Source organism: Mus pahari, chromosome 21 (assembly GCF_900095145.1).
Source record: "Mus pahari chromosome 21, PAHARI_EIJ_v1.1, whole genome shotgun sequence".
Classification (NCBI taxonomy): domain Eukaryota; kingdom Metazoa; phylum Chordata; class Mammalia; order Rodentia; family Muridae; genus Mus; species Mus pahari.
The window spans coordinates 46,077,977-46,096,197 of NC_034610.1; the positions used below are offsets into that span (position 1 = coordinate 46,077,977).

Genomic DNA, 18,221 nt, shown 5'->3' on the forward strand with positions numbered 1-18,221 from the left:
TTCTTTCTTTCTTTCTTTCTTTCCTTTTCTTCTTTCTTTCTTTCTTTCTCTTTCTTTTCTCTCTTTCTTTCTTTCTTTCTTTCTTTCTTTCTTTCTTTCTTTCTTTCTTTCTTTCTCTTTCTTTCTTTTCTCTCTTTCTTTCTTTCTTTCTTTCTTTCTTTCTTTCTTTTTCTTTCTTTCTTTGTGTGTGGGTGTGTGTGGGTGTGTGTGGGTGGTTTTTCAAGACAGGGTTTCTCTGTGTAACCCTGGCTGTCCTGGAACTCACTTTGCAGACCAGGCTGGCCTCCAACTCAGAAATCCTCCTGCCTCTGCCTCCTGAGTGCTAACACTAATGAAAGAGAGATTCTGAGTATTGGCAATGAAAACTCCCTTAGGGAGAAACATTGTTGTGATTGAACGGAAATTTGAATGAAATCAAACTTGAAATAAAGCTCCACACTTCACGCAGCATACTGAGTTCGCTCGCTTCAGTTAGGGGACTGGAGTCTTATCAGTTCAGCTACGCCCACCTTGTGCTCCCTGGCCCCTGTCTCTAAGGCAGATGGTAAGCACATCCATGGTTCTGTCTCTGTGAGGCTGAGGCAAGCATCCGTTCCCTACAGCATCTCCACTACTCCCTACACAGGGATTCTCATACGTGCTCAGGTAAGGTCACGTTCTTGAGAAAACCATGCTGGGAATAAGATGCAGGTAGATTTGGGATGCGGGAGGAGGGCTGGGATGGATGAGTGAGGCTCACGGGGAAAAGCGGTGGGAGACTTTGGGATTGAGCATTTCCTCAGAGTTGGAGCCCCAGCTGCTTGTTTCACCGGCCTCACTTGGGACTGGCCCTGTCTTTGGTACCAGACAGACAGAGGATGGAGAAAAACCTGAACAGAAGATTTAAGAGAAACAAGGATCAAGAAATCAAGATGAGCCGTGTATTCATAAAAGGGAAAATGTAAGAGGAAAACATAACTGTAATGTAGGGTCAGCAAGGACAGACTGCATCATATGATACATTTGCTGGGCCCAAAGCTAGAAATCATATAGTGGAACCAGGGAGTCAGCCCAGTGGGTGACGGGCTTGCCGCCAAGTCGGATGGTCTGGGTTTGATTTCCCACACCCATGCTGTGGAAAGAGAGAACCAACTCCTACAACTGTCTTCTGAGTGCAACACGTATGCTGTGCTTGTGCTCTGCGTAGGCTATGTGTACGCTGCATGCACTCATACACACATAAGCACATACAGTCAAATGAATAATTGTTATGACAAAAAAAACGTTTCAAAGAGATAAAGAGATGGTGTACCATCTCCCTTCAGCCACAGAGAGTGCACCTCCACAATGCACAGTGCACACACCCTCGAAGGCATTCATGAGGCCAAACCCCTTAATACTGCGATTTCCACACATCCATGCCTGTGATAAAACTTAATTTACAAATTAACCATGGTAAGAGGCATTACTTAAAAGTGAAATAGAAAAACATTAAACAAGTTTGTTCTAAGAGTTGTTTAAAACTACTTTTTAAGTTTTGTTATTCTCGATCTAATATTTCTGGACTTCACTTGCGTATGTTTAGCTGAAACGACCAAAAAATGATGGTTGGCAGCTTACCACAGTATTGCAAACCCAAACCCAAAATTAATCAGCGTGCCCGTTTCACAGTTCATGCCATCAGGGTCTCTTGATGATTACTGCGGGAAAAGCTTATATCTAAAAGGGTTTGCCTCTTAACCTCTCACTAAGTAGCTGAGGTTTTCCCTTCTCACGTCTTTCTTATTTGCTTCTATGCTTTCTTATTCAGATCTGAGCTAGGCAGAGACCTTAGTCATTATCATTTTCTAGAACCCAGTTGGGGTGAAACAGAGGCGGAATAAATAACTGCTTGATTGATGAAATTGGATGACTTGGTCTTAATATTCTTGCTAGGAATAATTTAGAGTATTTTAATCACATTTCTCTATTTTCCCCCTTCCTCTCCCCTGCACTCCTCCATATCCAAACTAGATAAAAAAGAAGTCGCCCTTCACATTTTTCTTGTAGGAGATCTTTACACAAAGGGGTATGATTTACTATAATTGTTGTATACAAGTATGAATTGTGCTTGAAAAGCAAAATCAAACAAAAAAATCCTGAAGGGAGAATATATATACTGAACTCATTAGTGTTCATAATATAGCATCGATTCTGGGACTAGAGAGATGGTGCTGCAGTTAGGAGTGTTGGCTGCTCTTCCAGAGGAGCCAAGGTCAATTTCCAGCACCCACAGGGTTGCTCACTGCAAGTTGAAGTTCCAGTCCCAGGGCACCCACCGCCCTCTTCTGGCCTCTGCAGGTACTGCATTCATATGATCCAAAGACAATTAATTGCACGCGCATGTGTGCCTGCGTGGTGTGTGTGTGTGTGTGTGTGTGTGTGTGTGTGTGAGAAATTAATGAATTTATTAAACCCAATTTATTGTTAAGAATTATTTATAAAATTCATAATTTTATAATTTTATAAAAAATTTAAAGTTTAGTTATAATTCTAAGATTTGTTTATAATACCCACCAAAATATTTGCTTTCCCATGATCACAAAGACTTCCTACATATTTTTCTTCTAGGAGATTTTTACACAAAGGATGATGATAATTTACTCTAATTTTAATATAAAAATAATACTAATATAAAAATATTAATTGTGCTTCTTCTTTTGTACCTAGATCTCCAGTGCTTCAATTACCATACTGTGACAGTCATTTCTCAGGCATGTCTGGGTGTCTGGGTCTGTGACCAACTTCTCCACTCTCCTCCACTGCTCTGTGAATGTGTGCGCTGGATGTGTGATGACTATTGTCTGGACCAAGTTCTACAATCAGGCAACCCCGTTCTTCAAACTTTGCTCTTATTTTCAAAAAATATACCATGTATTTAAATTTCTTTACTTTTTCTTATAATTTTAGAATTAGTTATCTCTCTAATTTTCCGTTTATTTGATTGGAATTTTGATGGAGAAGATATTGAAGGCTGATTAAGGAGGCTTTGGAGCTTCATAGACTGGGTAGCAAATACAATTCTAACAAGAGGACAGCAGGGTTCAGATAATGAAACAAAACAAAACAAAAACCCCCAAAATTAAAAACAAAAGCAACAATAAAAACAACAACAACAAAAAGACTTCACAATCGACTTTAAACATGCACAGACCAGACAAAGATATTAAACTTCCTACCACTGATCCTGCAAATCCTAGGAATGCGGCGATGGATGCTGACTGGCTAGAGTTACTGATGACTGAAAAGGTAAAGGTGTTTCTCAGTCTCTGATGCAAAAAGGAAATGCCCCCAGTTACACTCAAGAGAGATGATGTTACAGACGCTCTTTGTTGTCAAGTTTTTCATGGGATAAATAATGGATCTGGCCAGAGAGTCATTCACCCGTGTTGATAGTCTCATACACGTAGTCATTCTGAGGTTAAAGTCTCCTGTCTGTCTCATAACTAAACCGGGAATTTCTGAAATGCCCTGGAGCCCTGTCTTATGCAGCCACCTAAAACTCATTAATCATAAGCATGATTGTCTAGTGGTTCCCAGGCACGTCTCTGCTCTGGTCATCCTCTTCCGTATTATTAGATAGCACAGGACATTTAGAAGCATTTCACCTGGGTGAGGATCTGTACCTGGTTGGCTAGTCAGTCCTTGGAGAGATTCCTGCAGCTGATAAGTCGAGGTTGACGATGATGTGCCGTCAGCTGTGTTGTTTGATGTCATGTATGCCCCATAGGTTGATGCCGAGTAATACTGAGCATATTGGTTTTGGCCAAAGGCTGTGTAGGATGGGTAATCCTGAAACAAATAAATGATGTGCATGGGTACAGAAGAACACTTAATTACAGTCTAAGGGAGCAAAGTTAGCATCATCGCCATGGTAACCAAATGATCATCGATCAGTTTCATTTGCTCTCCAGTTCATGGCTTGGAGTTGACGATGCTAATGACTGGAGTTTATCTTCTGGGCACTGCACACATGCAGCAGTGATTAACTTCTCTACAAATTTGCAAACCAAGTCTAATGCAAGAATGTGAGTCTGACTGAAGGGTTTTGTGACACCCATATTGTGCACTGAATGGGGAGAGGAGCTGTGGTCAGTTCATATCCATTCCAGTCCATTCTTACACATTGCCCAACACTACCAGCAAGGAGGAGCTTCGTGTCCTCTTGGCGTCTACACGGACTTCAAGGTGTATTTTCTTTTCTAAGTTTTGCTCCTCTTCTAGGCCTTGTTTTTTTTCATTCTTTGTGGCAGTCAATTTTAAAATAAATAAACAGGTGTTCTACCCACCACAAGCTACCTGTGACTTGACTTGAAGTCTTCAGTAAGGTTTTTTACAAACATTTAGCTTTTCTTTTCTGTTGCAGATAAAATGAAACCATTGAACCAACTCCCCTGACCTGTTTTCTATTAAAAAAAAATCCTAAAATGATAAAATGACCCTCCAATAGCCTTTTATGTATTAAGATGATAAGTAACGGCTTGTGATAAATGGTGTTTAATATATCTAGTGTGGTTGAGCCAAAAATATTATCAGTGGTGACAAATCCTTGGTCAGGAGGAAGAGCCCCTATTGTGATAAGTTCTGAAGAACAAAGATCCCTGTTTGATGTCATTCCCAAAAGAGAAAATTCTTTGTATAAGTAAATACATGTATTACCAGGAAGCATTAAGTAATATGTCAGGAAACTAGAATTCCATTAGCCTGTTTATCTCAGGATCCGATGTTCCACAACACATTCTGTTAACTAAATAGAAAATTTCAATGTTTGAACAATGTTTTTAGCAAGACTTCTTTCTCAGAGAGAGACAGTAATGACAAACAGCAAGTCTGGCTTTGGGTCATGGCATTGCTCCAAGGGCTTGCATGGACTGGCGCTCTTGCCTCTCAGAACCTTGTCTGTTGGCATCATTATTATCATTTTATATTAGAAACTATGAAGTCACAGAACTTTAAGTGATCTCCATCCCAGTCACACAGCTTGTGAGTTTCTAGACTGGAATTGTAACCTGAGAGGTCAGATCTAGCTCCGTGTGCTGCCAGTCTGCCTGGCCTCACCAGCAAAGGATGGTACACACCAGGAAAATCTGCCAGCCGCTTCTGGGTAAAGTGAGAGTTTTTGTATCCAGATATATCTCTAAGGTTCCCCCTTTTCTTATTTCTATTCTTACCATCTTCATCTATGCATTCTCCATTTCCTGTTGTGTGTGTTTTCTAATTTGTCTTATTTCATTTTTACTTCATTTGGAGACATTGCCTCAAAGCACAGATTATATGATATTCTCCTATTCCAAAGCATTGATATCTTTCCCGTGGTCCAAGACTACAGTCAGAATTCATACTGAAGCCTACAAGACCCCATGTGACCAGGCCTAGTCTACTTCTCCCATGACAAAGCTTACAGGACCTATGTAACTGGATCTAGTCTACCTTCTTCTGTGGTGTCTCTTTCCAGTCACCTCAAGGATGACCTGGACCCCAGACTTCCTTCAGTTCAACAGCACATTGACCCTTGCTGCCTTATCTCCCTGTAACTTTCTGTCCTTGTTCCTGACTTCATGCCAATGAATTCTGACTCATTCATGGCTCTGACAGGAAAGCCTTGCACAGCGCCCCCCTGTGCAGTAGATTTCTATGTACACTTTAGCAGGGTCTTCTGTCCCCCTGCTCTTCTGCTGTCTACTTTCTCTGTAGACTGAAAGTCCCATGAGGTGGGAGTGAAGCTTATCCACTATCCTCAGGTCCCAAGTGTACAGAATTTCTGTGTTTATATGGTATTTTAAGTGATAAATTGGCACTCAACCTCCATCTCAAAAACAGGTATCGTCTCTATAGATCCACTGTTCATTCTCAAGCAGAATTTGATCTATTTGTGATGGAAACTTTATAAAGGTTTCTTGTCATATATATATATATATATATATATATATATATATATATATATATATATATTCCTTGTATCTTCCCAGGGACAGTAGCATTTCATTTATACTGCCTTCTGTCAAAAGTATTGCTCAGTGATTATAGCCATCTGGTCTACCTTTTGTCTGTGTTGTATATTGTCTGTTTCTTCAGGAAGACTATACATTTTGAGAGAACAGTAAACAAAGTCTTGACTAGTTTTGAACTTCAAAGGCTAGTCAAAATATGATGTATATCAAATGCTCGATAAATGTCTGCTGTATTAATACATAAAATAAAGCTAGCAGAAATCACTAGTTTTGTTTTGTTTTGCAGAAAGTACAGTGCTATAAGATACTTTTAAATTAATGCCAAATTATATACTTTATATCTTTCAAATATTTTAAATAATACTTTGGCCCCTTTGTTATGTTACTAAAACTACAAGAAGGCAATAATATAATTCTTTTATTAAATCTAAAGAGAAAGCATTTGTGAAATAACTTACATTTTCAAAATGTATAAAAGCACAGTAACTGTATTAAAATAAAAGCATATTGTTTATCTAGAAGTCAACTTCCCTTCAGTCTCAGCCATTCTAAACATGGTTGAGAATCAGGAATCAAGGACACAGTTCTTAAGTGTCAACATAATCATGATCCATCTGCATTCCAGAACGCTCATGTAGGAACATTTACTCTTATCCCAATGTACTTCTAGCATCTTATATTTTAGAATTCATGAAAACATTAATAAAACATGATGAGAAGAGTTAAGTGCTACTGGAGGCTCCGTGACCAGAGAGAAAAGTAGAGCTGTTGGGGAGGTGGCAATCATAGAGTTATTAAAAGAAATATATATCTAAATGACAAAAATTAAAGTCCAATTAAAGTTCTGCAGACTTTCATTCAATCACTGCTTCTGTTGGATTCTGTCTTAGAGTATGCCCTACAATCTCATGATTTGTTCTATTTTAATGTATCAAGTAATGCTATATTCCATAAGCAATTTCAATCAAGGGAAATAAAACTACATGTACTATAGCTTAAGGTAAAAAGCATGAAATATATCCTATAATCCTGATAGATGATTAAAATGTCTAGAGTTTGGGTGTTTAATGGGCAAACCTTTATAGTCAACAAGAACAAATACCTAATAATTTGGAATAGGTAATTTTTTTACTCTGATGAATTGTTATTTTAGTTTTAAATAAAGAGCCTAATTTTCCGATCATGTATGCTTATAAGGTAACCAAAACGAACTATTTAAGTTCGTAATATACTTGCATGACATTCATAGAGAATTAATAAAGTTATATTTTTAAAAAGTTCCTCCTATAGTCTTCTCCAGGGAAGAGCTTCCTAACTGCATCCAATATCAAGTGATCAACCCTGAAATAATCTATACATCCCAAATTAAAGAGAAACAGCAAGAACAAGTGCTCATGGGAAGGGCTAGCGGCAAAATGGGAAGAGACAGCGTCCTTCAAACTCTGCATAAAGTTAAATAAGGGATTACGGCAACTAAAAATTATAAATATCTATAAATTATAAATTGAAGAAACCTAAAATCTTCAACAGAAAAGTTAAAAGATGTAAAACTACTGTACCTGCTGTGAGCTGCTGAAGTTTGTTGAATTAGAAACGGAATTATTTGCATAAATAGTAGAAGATGGTGCAAAGCTGGAACCTGGGGAGAGACAAAATGCAGTTTAATGGTTTCCGCATCCATTCGGCTGTAAGAGGGACTGAAACCTGGTCACTTGTAGGTGTGTGATGGACGAGGACACCGTGCTAAGTGAAGTAAGCTTAGCACAGAAAGAAGCATAACCCGCAGAGCTCCTTCTTGTGAAGAATGCAGGCAAGGGGATCTCAGCGAGGTGGAGGGGACAAGGATGGGCGGCAGAGTCTGGGTGAAGAGGGTGAAGGGTGGAGATGCTGGCCAGCGGCTGCCAGGCAACTGAAGAAATCAGTGCTGATACTCTATTGCTCAATGACTGAGAATAACGTACAAGATTGGGTTTTGAATGTATTCACTGCAAATAAATTAACGAAAGTTTGAGGACACATAAACACGTATCCTGACTTCTACATTAAATACCATATTAAAATACATGTCAAAGTAACAACCCCCACTCAGGAAATAGGTACTAAATTACATATATTATAAATTAGAAAATAAAGTTTATATTTAATCAATAATTTTTGTGATATGATGAAAAATATATCTCTGTACAGAATCAGCGAGAGAGATACTACTTGAGTTTGTTTTGGCTACTGAACTTTGAAATGTGAGAGATTTGAAAGAAGATGCGCTCCGCTCCTTTCTAGCCCCCTCCTGACAGCAGTCAAGGAACCTGAAAAGCTGCCTTCCCAGCGGGCTCTCAGAGTCATTTCAGAGCATTTGCTTAGAAGGACCTCTGGCTTCTGGCTGTCATGCCTGCCAGGGCGCTCTCGGTTGCTTCGCTTGCTCTTCATTTCCTGCCTGAGCTTAACCTGAAATCTTTGCATTCCATATGAGTCCCCTTTCCCCACCTGCATCCAGCTGTTTGAAGCTGCTTCTGCCTGGTTATCTTATGAGCTGTGGTGAGAGACTGAATACTGTCTTTGTGACTCACCTGAGTCTGAAGTCACAGAGTCACATTAAGGAATCCATTTTATGATTTTTGCCCCCCTAGGAACATGTTTTATGGCTGGCCACTTACCTGGCATTTGGTAAGAGTAAGGTGTTTGGCCTGGCTGTGGGGTAGAAAACCCAGGGCTGTAGCTCAGGCAGCCACTCTGTAACGGGGACTGAGTTTGGGAAAGCCCACTTTCCGTCTTGATGGCTGGCAACATCACACCAAGATCTGCTTAGAAAACACACAGGAAAACCACTTGGTTAGTGAGACAACGGCCCTTGGGGCTGGGCCTTGCACTAGCGTGGAAAGCTACCAGCCAACAGAAGATTGCTGATGTGACCTACCGTAGGCAGGCAGGCTGTAGGGCTGCCCTGTCTGCGAGTAGGCTGTGTAGACGGCCGGCTGCTGCATCCCAGAATACTGAGTCTGGCCCGCATAGGCCGACATTGTTTGAGCTGCTGGTGTAGAAAGAATGTGTGGATAGGGCCTAAATATCAGAAAAATAGCATTACTGTGGCAACAAAGACTGCATATCAATTCAGACAGCTCAGCTTCAGTGAAATCCTATAAAACCCAGGAAGTAATTCCACTCCTTATCCCCAGCTTGTCAGGAATGAATAAAAGTTGAAAAAAAATGAATATATTTTTTTAAAGGAGCCCTAGGTTTTGATGTCAGCCAGTCTGTAACCCTAAACAGATAATATAAAGGTTTGGAGGCTACATCTCATCTCTAAAGTAAGCAATTGGATTCAGACGACATATTTAGTTTTCTCTGGGTCTGCATTTTTAAATTCACATCTGTACTAACTCCTTTAGTACACACTTGGGGAAGAATGGTTGGAGCCAGCTAATGAGTGTACTCACAGTATATCCACACTTAGCACAGGTGTCCCGGGGATATAGGTTAATTACAAAAGTCTACTTAGCGACCCTTCTAAGAATTCACTACTCTAAGTTGGAAATCTGAGAAAAGGAAGGGAAGTGTCTTCTTGTAAAGAAATGGAATGCGGTTCTTTTCATTGGGCCATTCTGTCCATGTTCCTTGGAATCCAGTCCTTAGCCTCTACTTAAGATATCCTGGTTGTAGAGGGACCTAACTTATTATATTTTAATGTGCATGCATAGGAAAACTTGAATCTTCATATATCGCTAAACAAACAAGTTCAGATATACGTCCATTAACTCCAGTATTCGCTAAACTGGAATTCGACCTATTTTCCCTGTCCTCGAAACAGATGATATGCTAGTTTTAAAAATAACACAGCAAATTCTCAAAAGTGTGTTTGTTGTAACTTGGAATTCTAGAAAATATTTTACTAAGGCACTGGACTGGTGTTTGTTTAAAGTATGATCTCTATATTTTCTTCTGATCATTGTTTCTTGAATTTTCCTTAAAAATAGAGGATAAAGTTATTTTAAAATCCAAATTCAGTGCATATTCATTTAAATGCTCAAATTCATGTTAAGTTACATCTATTATTCTTGTAATTAGCATTACATATAGATTCTTACTTATTTTCAAGATAGCATACAAAAATCATTACATACTAAAGATTTAAAGCAAAAACCTTGTACAGTTGAAAACACCATATGTTTGAATTCTAAAACAATATCCAAGTGTCCTGGTGTGGAGAATTTTGAAGCTTTATCTGTCTACATGCTTCTTGTTTTCCTCAGAGCAAGAGAACATCAAGGACGATAGGAATTTCCAAGACAACTGGATGTTTCCAATTCTAGTAAAATATACTCTTTCACATCTAATCTAATCTATCACATCTAATCGCATGCATCTGTCCAGATTTAATAGTTACATGCATACATCTTTCCAATTTAAAGTTCTCATATATGAATATAAAATTAGCACATGTAATTTCCAAAAAAAAAAAAAAAAAAAATCTCTCCAGCCAAACTGGACGCGCTGGGCACTTACTTGGAGGGGTACAGCTGTGCCGAGTATTGATGTGCCGATCTGGGGCTATAGCCGCTGCTTGTTATTACTATAAGACACAAACGACAGCACACAGAGCAGCGCTCCATGAACACATCCTCATCACAGAGTGCGCAGCCTACTTAGGAAAACTGCAGATTAAACACAGTTTATCTTAAACTTAAAGTTCATGTCTTTCTCAAACTCATTTCAAGCAGAAGCAGTTGATTAGACACCATTTTCCTTTTGGAGTGTTTTAAGTTTTGATGCAAGAGTTTGAAGTGTCCGTTCCTCCCACAAACACTGACAAACCTTCCGGTTTTCTCAGGTCCCCGCTACGCTCTTCTGTACTGATAGCTTATTGGCAAACGACTTTCATTACACAGTAAACTTTAGTGGCATAAAAGTCAATGTTTTATACCTTAAACCTTATACCTTAAACCTAAATACGATACTGATATACTGACTCCATATTTATTCTAACTAAAATAAAAATAATTGTTAAGAGATTCAGGTTTCAAACTTGCATCTCCTGATTGTAAAATGCTACTGTTTCCAATTTCTCCTGGCCCATCAATCAGGTGGGTGCTTAAAAATGTACAGTCAAAATATTTTAGTAGTAGGAATGTGCACAGGCAGCATGGGCTATAGATAAGCTGCCTTGCTTTGAGCAATGTAAAATGTTGTACCAATTATTTCTTCAAGTCCGTTTTGAACCATCAAAGATGATGCTTTGTGGAGAAGACCTTAAAAGGGAAAGTCAGGTTATTTCAATATTTCATTCAAATATGTACCCCGCTGTGGAATGTATCCAAATTTTGGAAGTCTTTCCCTCCTTTAGCCATCTGCCTTGACTAAGACTGATGTACTGCACATACATGGATTCTAATGTGTTGAGCCAGTTCCTTCAGCCAGTCGGTACTGGGCAAGCACACAGAGTGTCTTTATTAGGCCATCTGCTGTTCATTCACGTTTCAAAAAGATTAAAGTAGTACACAACACAGCGCTGGCATGAGTTTAGTCTAATCAATCATAGTTAAAGTTCAAAGCGCTACACCCTTTCTGAGTTGTTCCTATGAACGGTTGAGCTAAACGTTTAGAACGGCAAGAAGTGACAAATAGGTTTAGGTTGCTGGCTGGTTCATGCAACATGATATGTTCCCATGTCCAACTGCTAGCAAGTGCCCCTGTGAGCTTCACAGACATGTGTGCAGTGTGCTCAACATGCTGTGCGTCTGTCTTAAGTATGCTTAACCTGCTGCTTGGCTGGTAAGTGTAGAATGGAAAAATAAAACTTTAATTTTCACAGCAACAGTGTACAGCAAGCACACACTCCCTAATACTGTGAATCAGTTTTGAGAGTCATGGAACTGTGACCATAAGGGTGTTACATTCTAAAGATTTGGGGAACTGGATTTAGGTGAATTCTCTCTATATATTTGGAAATAAAACATTATCCTTCACTTACATTCTCCAGAACCAAAAAAGAATTAAAAAAAACAAACAACTTGAAATCAAATAAATGAGAATAGAGCCTTGTGCTATGTTCCATAGAAACTAAATTTACATTATTCTAATTTCCACAATAATGAATATTCTAATAGAAACTGGGTTAAGAAAAGCTTAATTTCAATCTTTTCTGATTTTTGATAGGAGTCCCTGTTGGGATAATCAAAATTTGAGCTTTCCATAATGATGGGCTATCTTCAAGATTGAAAAATTAAAGGGATTTCAAATAAGACAAAATAATGAGAAATATTAACTTATAGCATCTTTCATTAAATCAGACAAAGATGAATTCTATATTCCAGAAAGACCCACAGACCTGAACACCATTCCGAACATATAGAACACATATTCCCTTCAATGAATGAATTTAGAGGATAATGTACCCCAAACACTAACGGCTTGATTGACCTTTGGGACTTGATATTAATACCTGTAAAACAGGTTAGAAGACAAAACCTTTGGCTTAGAAAACTGAGCTGACTATGAAAGGGCTAAAAGTTCTTTACTAAATCTCATCATTTTTTATTCAAATTCATAACTGTCTAGATATGGTAGGCAACAACACAGTTGTTTGTTATGTTGGTCCCTGTAGAAGCTGTCTCTCCAGGAAGATCTGCAGATGGCTTTGGGAAAGTCTGGAAACTGTTGGGCCATGCTTCGCCACTTCACAGTGACTCACACAGCCCTCAAAGCACTGGACTCATTACTCTTATTGTGCTTGATCACTTCTCCCAACAGGGGGAAACCATGCTGGTACCTTTGGACTGTCTTGAGAATTGATTTTGTAACTCATAATGAATGCCTATTACCAGTTTCTCACAGGACAGGATCAAGAAATGTTAAACCTCTCACTCCTTTACCATTATTTTGTTTTTAACTTAGTGCTTCTCAGGGAGAAGAGAAGCAGCGGGGTATATTTAGCCCGGTAGGGGATGTTTTGCAGTACCACAGCCAGGGTACTACTGATGGACTACATGCAGAACTCTGTTGAGTGTCTCACACTGCAGCCTGCAGTGACCGCAGAATCACTGTTTGCAGAGAAGGTCCATTCTGGCCCTCTGCCATCCGTCCGGTAGACTCTCCATAGTGTTAGGGGTATTTTGCATCTGAGTTTCCACTCAGGTAGCCACCAGTCATGGGCAGGAACTACATAACTGGAAAGTGGTTGGTTTAACCAGAAACGTACTTGTTTTATTTCAGTAAATTTTAATTTACTGAAACGAAATAATCATGTATTAGAAGTAGCTCCTTGAGTTAGACCATGGAGCCCTAGAGAGCTCTTAGCAGAAAACGAAGAAAGTGTCTTTAGAGGTGCTGTGCAGGACAAGCAGAAAGAGTACTTACACTCATTCGTTCTTGGCTGTCACAGTTTCCAGTGCAATCCCACAGTCAGGGCCTGATTGTCAGCACATGGTTCTAGACTGGTCTCTGCTTGACCATGTGGTCAAACCACTCTGGCTGTCTTTGAGGACTTTCGTATTCTTATTTGTAAAATAGACTGCAAAGTTCTGAAGTTACACTCTGTGCATTGGCAGCTCATCTTTCAAAGGACATGAATATTCTTGAAGAACGGTAGCAACTGCTTCATAATCTAATACCCTTTCCCACCCCAAACGATTTGCCTACATTTACTTTGTAGAAAACTCACAGTAGTTCTGGTTAGCAAGCACCACCGAGTATGAACTATGCTTGTGCCTGTGCTTCTCCTGTGAGGCAGGGGGCTGACTGAGAGTAATGCTCATCCTCTCCCATGTGTCCTTATGCCAGGCTGGCCCACTAGGATTGAGTTCTGTCTAGAGTACTAGTATTTGTATGCACATAGAACAACTGCTCCAATTGGTGTGAATGAATAAAGCTGGATCATCTGTCTCCATAAAAGTGAAATATGTTTCATAACATGCCATTAGACTCAAGGCATCCCTCAAGTCTTTCTGCAGAAAGCACACCCACATAAAGTCCTTGCACATGAGAACATGAATAAACATAAAATATATTAAAGCAGAGCTGCAGAACCAAGACTTAACTGTCATAACACTTTTCTGGGTTTCATGTTTATCTATGTGATATACACATTCCTTCTTGGGTTTCCAAAATTTTATTCATTAGATAATAAGCGATACAGAATAGTGATTTTAAAAGAGCCTTTAAGTCAACTTAATTTGTACTCTTTATACCCAGCTGGGAGTTATCAGGTATTTATATTTGAAAAGGATTGATGTTTAAAGACATACTATTGTTCTCTTTGAAGCGCAGGACCACTATCCCAGGCTGGGTTCTAATGTAACCAGCATGTGTTCTCCAGAAACCCATTAACCTTTAATACTTGTCTTTCAGCTGCCTACACAGGAGAACTTTCTTAAACCCAGAGAGGAAACAAGGTTATTTAGAAGGAATCAAATGGATAGTTTTACATCTAGAAGGGTAGACAGAAGGCAGTTTTTAATGTAATTTAAACGGGCAAGTTGAAGGAACAAAGTTAGCTATTATGGACCTAATTATTAAATTGATCAAGCAGTGTATAAAATAATGAAGAGAGCTGGCTGGGCTAATGAGAACATCGTGGGATTATTTTACCGGGCAGCTGAAGGGTTGGCAAAAGGGATCCAAACACCATTTCGAAATACACGTAATTTTAAGATAATTAGTTCTTCGGGAAGGTGGGTTTCTGGCGGACCTTCTAACAGTGAAAACTCTTACAGCTTGGAGGCTGTGCTGCTCTCAAGCAGGAGGATGTGTAGGGACCCCAACGTGGACACAGAGACACAAGCTAAAGGCTTTACCTGACCCAGTAAAAGTGTCAAGCGCTCCATCTCCAGTCGTGGTAGTGGACTCACTGCTGTGCAAGGGCTCTGTTTTGACTGCAAGAAGAGACACTATGCAGAAGAGTAAGTACAGGTGAGTGTTACTTCTAATCCACAGCAAAGGCCCTGGCTGCTACTTTATTTTTTATTTTTTATTTTTTAATTTAATTTAATTTTTTTTTTTTTTTTTTTTTTTTTTGTCGCTGTCATGGGCATGCAATAGAAAACTTGAGAAGTGAACGGAGGAAAAGCAATGTTAATTTAGCTTCTAAGTGGGCATGCATTTATAGAGGATTTATTCTAAAAAAAAAATCCTCTGGCTGGGCTGGTTCTGAGAGTCTGGCCTTTTAAAGGCTGCGAGCCTTCAAACGTGAACCAGCAGCACTTGGATTTGAAGTTTTAGAAAACTCTCTTAAGCACACTTGCACACACTAACAGACAGAAGGGAAGTCAGGGTTCTCACCACGCAACTCAAGTAATCGCAGAGGTATGGACAAACCATAGGTTTTTAATCTTCCAGAGCAAATAAAATGTGTAGAGAGAACTGCATGAGGGTTCAATGGAGGCATAAGCAAATCCATGAAACCCTGAGCCTATTCCCACCATAAGTGAAAGACAAGGCCCTCAGTAAATATTCTGATAAAACAAACAAAGAAAAACACCAAAAGAAGTTCTGAAAGTGAAAGGTACTTTCTATTTAACAGCATAACATTTTCTTTCGACGATGCTGAGATCGGTACTGAATGAGAGAGGACGTCTACAGCATCACAAGTTTCTCCATAAAATGCCTACCATACGTAATTTTGACAAACTCCTCCCTTGGCACTGAAGCGGGCTGGCACACACTGTCATCATTATCGCATGCAATGACACAGCCTCCACTAATTTGGTCACACCATATTTTCCCTTTGTTGAAAAAAAAAAATCCTACCACATGTATATATCATAGCAGTCAGGAAATAAACTAAGTTATTTTCTACTTGACGCATTCCATGTGCCCTGGCTGTTAAGTGGGCTGGTGCAGTTAAGTAACTTAGAAGCAAGCAGACCACTAGAGGAGAGAATTTAATACTAGCCAACCATGAGTCAGTGTGGTACAAAAGACTAGTGGGCTCATCCAGCACCCACCAATCAAGCAAGGGAGAAACATGACCCCATTAGAGAAGCGGCTGGCTAACGGGAAGCATGCAGTGATGTTACACCCTTCTGTAGCAAATTCAGCCAAACCCTCACTGAGGTCTAGCTTTAGTATATACAAGGGAATAATAACATGAATTGGTAGGAGATTCAGAGACCAAAAAGATTGAATGCAGGAAGTTAAACACACACATACACACACAGAGATACACAAACACGCACACACCTAAGAATTACTTATTTTTGGAGAAGGGAAATTTAAGGTTTGTCTCTTTTTTAAAAAAAATAGTAACAATAATCTGTTTAGTCTAGCCATCTGCATAATAGTGAATAATGGATCTGTAGTTACTACATTCAGTAATTTGTCTTCATAATATAACCAATATACCCGATCTTCATTTACCACTGCAAAAACTACTTACTATTACGAAGTTATTTATTATGCATCAGACATGACTAAGTTTTAGAACATGTACATTCAACAAAGTTTGATTGGAATTTTGTTGGTTCTTTATACTTGGCATTTATGATCTGTGTGCCAGTGTGAAGTTGTCATATCCATATAGTAGCTCTGAGTATAACAAAAATGTGATTTCCTTTACAGTAATTGAAAATACTTCACTATAATAAACAGCTATAAAATACTGGGATATGCTACCAGACTATGCTATGCATGTTTTCCCCATGGACTATTGTTTTAAAACACAATGGAAACCAGCATTGTTGATGCATTAGCACACATTCCAAATGTGCCTATCACAGACTAGGCAATCCAGGTGAATGGACATAAGCCATATAAATGACAAATTCATTTACTCCCACAGCAGTTAGGTGAGGCTATTACCATCTCTTTCAAATGACAGACTGAAGCATGAAGCACAAAATCTCTTGCCCTGATCATATTGCTGCTAAGAGCTTGAGTTTGATACCAGCTGGTGAATTGCAGGATCTGCTCTTTACGCTGTATTGCCTGCTAATTGGGATTACTTCCTACCCGCATAATGATAACACAGAGGATGATGTAGAAGGGTGAATCTCTCATTCAAAGTCTGCATCTTACTTCTTCTGACACCTATGACAAAAGCGTAGCCCAAAGACTTCTGCAACATGAGCACAAGAGACATCTTAGAGCTTCCAAATTCCTATTCCAAAATATTCCTATTCCATTACTATTCCAAAATAGTAGCATGGCTAAGTTCTCATTCAAACAAGTCTATGTCTATAAACAGTATTGTAACAGAGATTTATCATACCTCTACTAAGATGTCTCCTTGTGAGACAAGGGGTGCAGAAGGTGAGCTGAGTTTGTCAAAGCTGGTCTGGAAGCCTGACACGTTGATGGTGATTAGTGTTGTTACTATGGATACAAACCTCAAGAGTTGACTTAGGCATCACTCAGCATTGGTTTTGATTATAATTTCCTGAATTTGAAAGCTTCAGGCGGTCAAAAGGAGATTGAAGAAGAGGAAGAGAGGTTTGGTCCCATTCATAATTCTGGTCACATCTTTCATTAATTTAAAAAGTCTGTATTCAGGACAAAAGTGGCTTATTTTACTGAGGAAAACCATCTCCTGGAGAGAATGTGAAGGAACGCAGAATACTAAGAGGTTCCTAGTGTCCTAACATGAGTGGATTTTAAAATGACAAGGTAACAAAACTGATACTAACATTTGAAGGAAGAATAAGTACATTAATGTCAAATTCCTTTTTCTTTGCAGGCAAGGGTAGTGTAAAGCAGAAACGGGCAACGTCTATGGTTATAACAATGTGGAATCTAGTCCACGGGAGCTAAGCAGAGCTAAGCCTGGTTAATTCTTGGATAGTAGAAAAAAATTGATTATCTTTTTCCAACAGGTAAATTATTTTTACATTATATGGTCATTGGCAAATCACTTGCGTGCCTCAGAAAGTATTAAGTTATTTTGTTATTATTACTTGAAGAATGGGCAATTTGCTAATAACTATTCCAATCTTTCTCAATGGTGGAAAACTCAAAAAGATAAATCAATACTTTTATATCATTAAAATTCTCATAAACATTAGAAAAAGGTTATCAGACTACTTCTAATATTATAAAATATGTTAAGTAGCAGAAAATATACATTACACCAAATTACAAGTAATCCTTTGTAATGGACATCATATCCACTGGGCTTCCAAACATACGTGGTTTATGTTCACATTTTTTCTGCCTTGCTTTTGTTTCTGCATATTTCCTTTCTTTTCTTTCTCTTTCTTTCTTTCTCTTTCTTTCTTTTTCTTTCTTTCTTCTTTCTTTCTTTCTTTCTTTCTTTCTTTCTTTCTTTCT

The 18,221-nt window shown here is 38.9% G+C and overlaps 1 protein-coding gene across 7 annotated transcripts in view; it reads right to left on the reverse strand.

The window, feature by feature from the left end:
* Eya4 (EYA transcriptional coactivator and phosphatase 4) overlaps positions 1-18,221 on the reverse strand; it is a 237,307-nt gene that overhangs the window by 42,758 nt on the left and 176,328 nt on the right. For 4 of the 7 annotated variants that reach the window (XM_021221739.2, XM_021221740.2, XM_029533097.1 and 1 more), the window contains 6 exons: positions 14,756-14,848; positions 10,470-10,536; positions 8,884-9,026; positions 8,624-8,767; positions 7,529-7,608; positions 3,645-3,810 (listed from right to left, as the gene is read on the reverse strand). In XM_021221739.2, coding sequence (XP_021077398.1) covers positions 3,645-3,810; positions 7,529-7,608; positions 8,624-8,767; positions 8,884-9,026; positions 10,470-10,536; positions 14,756-14,848 — 693 coding nt within the window. The remainder of the gene's footprint in view (positions 1-3,644; positions 3,811-7,528; positions 7,609-8,623; positions 8,768-8,883; positions 9,027-10,469; positions 10,537-14,755; positions 14,849-18,221) is intronic. The other 3 variants (XM_021221741.2, XM_029533100.1, XM_029533098.1) reach the window with 1 other exon arrangement.